Source organism: Electrophorus electricus, chromosome 22, assembly GCF_013358815.1.
Source record: "Electrophorus electricus isolate fEleEle1 chromosome 22, fEleEle1.pri, whole genome shotgun sequence".
NCBI classification, from domain to species: domain Eukaryota; kingdom Metazoa; phylum Chordata; class Actinopteri; order Gymnotiformes; family Gymnotidae; genus Electrophorus; species Electrophorus electricus.
The window spans coordinates 11586271-11593853 of record NC_049556.1 but is presented as its reverse complement, the minus strand read 5'-3'; the positions used below and the strand labels follow the sequence as shown (position 1 = coordinate 11593853).

The 7583-nt window shown below is 48.2% G+C and overlaps 1 protein-coding gene across 2 annotated transcripts in view; it reads right to left on the bottom strand.

Annotated features, from left to right (window-relative positions):
* The window catches only part of LOC113568523 (collagen alpha-1(XXIV) chain), a 90422-nt gene extending 83772 nt beyond the window's left edge, over positions 1 to 6650 (bottom strand). For both annotated transcript variants that reach the window (XM_035521491.1, XM_035521492.1), the window contains exon 1: positions 6238 to 6650. In XM_035521491.1, the coding sequence (XP_035377384.1) occupies positions 6238 to 6293 (56 nt within the window). In that variant the 5' untranslated portion in view covers positions 6294 to 6650. The remainder of the gene's footprint in view (positions 1 to 6237) is intronic.
* Between the last annotated feature and the right edge of the window lie 933 nt (positions 6651 to 7583).

Sequence of the window (7583 nt, the reverse complement as noted above, 5' to 3'; positions counted from 1 at the left end):
ACAGTCTAGTGTGCTGATGTCAGGGTCTAGTGTGCTGATGTCAAGGTCCAGTGTGCTGATGTCAGGGTCTAGTGTCTAGCATCCACACAACCACACACACCCCCACCCAGACACATATATATACACACACACCCACACCCACAGAGACATATACACACATACTGTGAAGCAGAGATGTCAGGTTTCATTCAATAAGACAAACACCTTACAGGTGTGTCAGGTGACTCTGATGGCGTCATGTCTGGTTCTCAGATGCAATACCATGGTAACGTGCTAAAGGCCTGAAGTGTCACACACACACATCTTCCTGCTTGCTCAGACTAGCCTTTGTCAACAAACAGCAGCTTCCACTGAAACAGACTGCTGGCATCCACAAGCACTGCCAGGGAAGTTTATTTCCTCTACAATTGCTAACAGAGATAAAAATAAAACCGAACATTAGAAAAGGCTCATAGGGCAAGCTAACTGGACGTAGCCTTAATTCCTGTTATTAGCTATGTTAGTGTTTTATTACCGATGTTATTGTTTTATTAGCGATGTTATTGTTTTTGGGGTGGACTATGGCTTCAGTGCCACTAACATGAACTTTAACTGGAGAAAAAAGACAATGTGACGAAGAATATGAACTGTAAAAATTTTAATGAACTGAAAATTAATTTTTCCCTAACTTAGTGCTGAACATGATTTATAAACATCTGACAACCATTCCCTGGAAATCGCTGTAAATATACAATGTGGATGAGATGAGGAAAATATCTCAGTCTGTTTTTGGTGCTACATAGACTCACGCGTAGTGGTATCACTTCCTAGCAGGAGAAGCCAGAGACAGAAGCATGCTTGCTCTAGGGCACAACACCTCCACGACATACCACACCATACACCATACACACACACACACACACACACACCATACACCACACACACACACACACACACACACACACACACACACACACACACACACACACACACACACACACCATACACCACACACACACACACACACACACACACACACATCATACATACACCATTCACCATACACACACACACACACACACACACACACACACACACACACACACACACACACACACACACACCATACACACAGGCTACACCATACACCACACACACACACCATACACACAGGCTACACCATACACCACACACACACACACACACACCACACCATACATACACACACACCACACCATTCACCATACACACACACACACACACACACCACCCCTAAACACACCACACCATATGTCAGATCCCCACACCACCCCAAACACACCCACACACACCATACACCCCCACCCCCCCCATGACCCCATGCCACACTTCTCCACACGCCACCCCACCCCACCCCACACCTCTAAACACATCCGCCAATTCCCACAACCCCCACCCCATGTCTCCACCCCACTTCTTGGTCAGTGCCCTGTTACATAAAGTCCAGGGAGAAGAATGTGGAGTCAGAGAGCACACACACACTCATCACTCACCTGGACACACTATATAATTATTATCACCGTGGCCCTCGGGCTACATTCGCTAGCAGAGCGCCGCACAGCCAAAGCTGTGCTGCTGCAGTACTGAGCTTTGCACAGTGACTTTGCTACAGAGGAGCTGCACACCCTCCACCGCACGAATGCCTGCCTGTTGCAAACACACATCTGTGGATATTCAACATCAACACACAGGTTCACACCAGAGAACATCAGAGGACATCGAATGTTGCTATGGAACCACATGGAAGCTTTTGAGTGTACTAGAATGGCTAAGAGGACTCAAATGCCAGCTCAAAGGAGCTGTGAGCTGTTCTCCCACTGTCTGTTTGAGTAAAGTTGTAAGGCTTGGGGTTCAAGGTGCGGAGGGGTAGTGTAGAGAAGGGTCAGTGAGATTTTCAGCAAGCGGTTACTTTGCACACTGTTGCTTTTTTGATCCATTATGGATTCTTGTTCTTTTCAGTTGTTTTGGGTTTTTTCAGAGAATTGGGTAATGGAGATTTCTTTGACTAGTAGGAGTATAGTTTAAATAGTCGTCTAACTTCCGGCGGTTTGGTCAAATAGCAAGCAAATAATGAACTAGCATCCCATATACAACACAACTAGATACTCAAGGCAAATCTAAGATCAGAAGTATATTATTTTAATATAATTAAACTAACACACATGACAACGTCTGATCCTCAGTGGTGTAATAATAATCCAACTTGCTGCTGATTGGCCAACCGGGACAATCATCCTTGTTTATTTTCCCATAGTTCCCCTGCGGGGGCTGACAAAGGAGCCGTGTCACCTGTGTCTTCTTGAGACTCTGGTGTGACGTTCCTTCAGAAGGGCCAAAACAAGCCAAACACTCTTCCAATGCACAGCTGAAAATAATGGAAGACGGCTTTGGGAACACACTCGTTTTCTGCTACTTAATATTAGTTTAATCTTGTGTTAATGGAGAGTGGATCAAATGTAGGCCTGTGCTAACAGGTTGAGGCACAATGCTTGGTGTACTGTTCTGATCAGAATCCGATCTTAGTCATCTGATCAGAATCCAGTCAGAATAACAGGTTGTCCTAAAGTGTTTTTATTAAACCATAGTGATGTCTGAATAGCTTCTAGCATCAGAGTTGCTCCTCTAGGGTTTTCAGTCGATCCCAGCATTCCGTGCTGTCCACAGCCAGTGTTGGGAGCCAGCCCCGAGGTCAAAGCTATTGCCAGACAAGAGCACTCAGTAAACCCCCTCCACGAGTGCGCCGTGAGCAAATAGGCCACAGCCAAGATGTCCCTAGCTCGCGAGATCCCTAACTCACGCGCCTTTGGCACGGGAACAGGCGGTCCGTTCCCAACCCACTCTCTGTGGCTGGAATACCAGCCTGGTCATGATTCCTCATCACAGCAAGATCTCCACCTGGGACCCATTTCGGGAAAACCAGCGTGGAAACAACGAGTGTCTACACGCCGCGCCTTTTAGCGTGGTGACGTTTCTGGAGACGTCAGCTTCAATTGATCCAGCAAACAAACACCAAGGTCTGGCAGTCCTGAGAATATGACGCCGCTGTCACGGTGGGTCAGCAGACCGGTGTTAGCAGGTGTTTCTGAAGGTCTGCACTGTGGAGGAGTATCCCGCAGGACTGCACCACATAGGTGCTTGCCAGACGTATGGGAATCTACAGCGAATTACATCAGCGGTGAAACCAAATTAAACATGACGCTCTTCTCTGGGGAATACTTTTTTTTTTTTAAACCCACCAGAGCACCAGCTCCAGACATCTGTGTGCTGTGGCTAACGGCTCCGCTAATCCTCAAAATAAATAATCCATTGACAGGGTAATCCCAGCGAGGCCCAAGCAGAGGCAGTACAGTGTAACCACAGCGAGGTGTAACCACGACGAGGCATAACCACGGCGAAATCAAACCCACCTAGCTCCATTCATAAACAAGGCAAGAGTTATACAAATGAGAGAGTAACCACTGATGTGTTTTAATAACAGGGAAAAACAGAACGTGGAAAAAGGCTTTGAAAGTAGGCTTTGTCTGAAGGGCAGGAGGAGGTATATTCTCTCCGTTCATTCTCTTGTGAAGTCTTTACAGTAGGAAGCTTATAACTGACACTTGACCTGGAAGTATTTTAGTCTGCCCCTTAACCTGCTCTGTCTGTGGAGAGGATGTTGATACTGGGACCAGTCTGTGTCAAGACTGGCAATACAAAGAGCCAGTGTGACCGCTCCTCTGTGTATGCATGTGTGTATGTGTGTGTGTGTTTGCGTGTGTGTGAGACAGAGAGAGAGCTTGTGCTCTTCCTTCATCCTGAAGCACACAGGCCTCGAGATGGCGGGATTGATGTGCTCTACACCCCCTGACTCTCCAGTATGCGCACCACGTCCAGGTTCACTACATTCCCAGTCAGGAATCTTGGTGACTATATTTTGCCTCTTTGACAACTAAGACTTTTGACTACAAAAAAATGCACAAAAATATGAATTTGTATATTTACTTTGCACACAGACTCATTTTCAAGCCCGAACCTCCTGCTTTAGGTGGTTTTCCATTCCTGGATACAGAAGCAAACTAAGAGCACTTCTTCCCACCGTTAGCGTCAACACTAGCAAAGCGAGTCACGCGCAAACAGCCGATATCTGACAGCCTTGAGAACCCTGTGGACCCCCCAGTGACATGGCCCCCTGCAGCAGAGCTGACCAGGATGGGACCGACTCTGCTCTGCAAGGGCTTCTGGATGGAGGAGCCTCACCTCGTACTGCAACAGACACACGGAAGGTGGAGGACATTCTGCTCCACTCCTCTTTTAGTCTGGGGCACCTCCATCTTGATCGGGTCAAAGAGGCAGGGGGCTGGAGTAAAGATCTACTGTGTCTACGGCACAAAGGCCTTGGAGTAACCCTACACCTGCCTATTTGCGCCTTTCTCTCTCTCTCTCCCTGTCTGTCTTCCGCTCTCCCTCTCTCTCATCCTCCCTCTCTCGCTCTCTCTTTGATTTTCTGAGCAGAACAGAGTCTGTCTGGAGATGGAGTTCAGATATATAGTGTCACGTGTGTGCACACAAAACCCTCCTCGTTCCACAGAGTCACTGACCTGGAGGTGACTGCCTTAGTGCTACCTCACCTGTTAAACACTGCCTTAGCACTACCTCAACTGTTAAACACTGCTTTAGTGCTACCTCACCTCTGTTAAACACTGCCTTAGCGCTACCTCACCTGTTAAACACTGCCTTAGCATTACCTCACCTGTTAAACACTGCTTTAGCGCTACCTCACCTCTGTTAAACACTGCCTTAGCACTACCTCCACTGTTAAACGCTGCTTTAGTGCTACCTCACCTCTGTTAAACACTGCCTTAGCACTACCGCCACTGTTAAACACTGCTTTAGTGCTACCTCACCTCTGTTAAACACTGCCTTAGCGTTACCTCACCTCTGTTAAACACTGCCTTAGTGTTACCTCACCACCGCCTTAGCGCTATGTCACCTCCAGAAAGGAGCGCAAGGATGTGAAATATCTTTGGATGTTTTTATGGAACATATTCACTGGTAGATTATTACAGGTATTATTACGGGAAGTGGCTGAGCACTGGTGAGCGTAGAAATGACATTAACTGGATCATAAAGTTCAGCGCCATACCATGCTTTGGGTTTTGGATGTTCTTGGAAATGCCCCTCGGTTACACGCGCTAGTGAAGGAGAAAGGGCTTGTATAGACAGCACGGCCCGTGGAGGTGAACGCCACACCATGTGAACGCATCTCACTCGCAAATATGCAGCTCCACACGGCCATGAGGAATGTCTCGCTCTCGGTCCCCGCGCCCAGCCGACCTGCAGCGTCGCGTACTTTTGTTTGGTCGCGTTTCCTCGCGAGCAGTTCCGCCACCCCTACCACGGACCGTCTGACCGATCAGAGCAGCTCGTGAGATCCGCCCGCCCCACTGACTGGTTGCATTGGTCTGTCTGGATCTGGACGCATCAGAACAAATCACCACCCAAGTTGCCACAGACGTGTTACGGAGCAGTTCTTGGTTCTACGTCATCTGGTCTAAATTTACTCTTAAACTGAGCCGAATTTTACAACGACTCCATACTGCTATTACCCGGTAATAATAAGTGCTTTACGTATTATTGTCTAAACCGAAATCATTAAAATGAAACACACGTACCTATTAAATTATAATATACTTGTATTAAATTATAATAGGCCTGTGCCTGAATTCACTGCACTGCTTAAACTCCCACCCCGAGTACTTTGGTTTTCCAGGACATGTCAAGCAATCCCGAAGCGTTTCGTGTTGGGGTTTTTGCAGTTGTGCTGGCGCGCCTGCCCTCTTATGTGCGGCAACCAGGACGTGCACGGCCAAAATAAACGCCGCAAGTTATAAATAGTGCGCCAAAACATTCCAAAACCACTGCTCCTATCAGCTAGTGTAGCCGGGGTAGAGTCGGAAACTCGTGCTGGGTAAAACGACAAACTGACGAGCCAACATATATCCACGCTTTTTGAGGTGCCACGGTATTCGGTGAGACCTGTGCCGGTGTTTTATAGGCTGAGGGACCTCTGTACGGTCTACCAGGGAACCTCTGTACGGTCTACCGGGGATGCCCGCGCCGAAGCGTCATTGAACGTTATCCGTTAAATACCTGGCGCGTTTCATAACGCATAACGCGCATCTTATTTGTTGACAGCGTGCTGTTGCATTTCCAAATGTAAAAAATAAATGTTTTACTCACGTTTTCGCTGTGAGAGAACCTTGTCCACTCCTTGTCCGTTGGGCTCCTAAATGCATTTGTATGCATTTGTCCAAGAAGCAGAGTTCTAAGTGAAAACAGAATTCCACGCCAGAGGACACCGGTTCATGAGCTAGACCTTGGTTACCGCCGAAGGAAGCGTGACTGGACGGGGGACTGCCACCTCAGACTTCCCTCATCGTGCAGAGAACGTAGAACTCGAGGTCCCCTTGCGTCTCCGAAAACGTCCCCCAACCCTCCCCGTGCTCTGATTACCCTTCTGCTGCTTCGCAACAGAGAACGGAGAAACACCTTGCTGCTATCGGCGCTGCGCGTCAGGCGACTCCTTCTGAGACTGGACTTGGTGTTGGTAATGGAAAGGTCGCTGTGTGTGGTGAGACAACCCCAGCGTCACACACCACCTCCGGGCGGTAGGCTCAGCGCGTGCCTTGACTTGCACTCTTGCGAGCGCAGACGCCCACGTCCCGAGCAGTTGGTGTTGTGTTTCACCCGTCGCTACCCGGTCACAACGCAAAGCGGATCCGTTTCTTGGCCTTTCTTGGATCTATTTACATTAGAAATAAGCGTCAGTGGAATCGATTAGGAAACCGGTGTGATCGTCAGCATCGCTCATTTCAATACCTGAAAGAACACCCGAGGGCTGAAGTCGCACGTGAAGTGCATGCTAAAAGATGGGTAGACCCATACAATCCCTCGTTTAAACGATTTTGATCTTTGCATGTCTAGAAGATAGAAATGATAAGTGATAGAAAGCTCCAAAATTGAAAAATATTACTGTCAGGTTACGTTCTTTTATAGTGATGCCCGGGAACACGCGTTCCTTAAACGACGCAGTGGCCAAGCTGATATGTTGCGACGTACAGACGTATAGTGCTCTAAGCGCCCCGACACGGAGCGCGCGTATAACATCTGACACGGTTACAGGTCACGTGTAGACTCACTCAGACAATTTTCTGCTTTCTCACCATTTATTCTCCCGTTTTCACTGCAGACCAGCCACGGAGCCGGTAGCGTGGATGCGCGCCGTGAGAGCGCGCTGACTCCAGCTCCAGAGCTCGTGGCCATAGTCACTGCGCACTAATGCAGGTAACCGGAACATCTTATCGACCTGCACATGACCTGGGCCTTACTCCATATGTGCAAAGTCCCAGCTATGGCTGCCCTGCCAATCAGATACAGTAATCAAAACTCATTTGTCCCTCAGTGTTAAGTGAACAGGGGCTTCAGATTGGGTTTTGTTCTTTATCAACACCCTAGTACATGATATTACAGCACAGGGTGTCTGGTGTCAAACAGGTCCTTTAAATCCCATAGCAAGCAGATATATC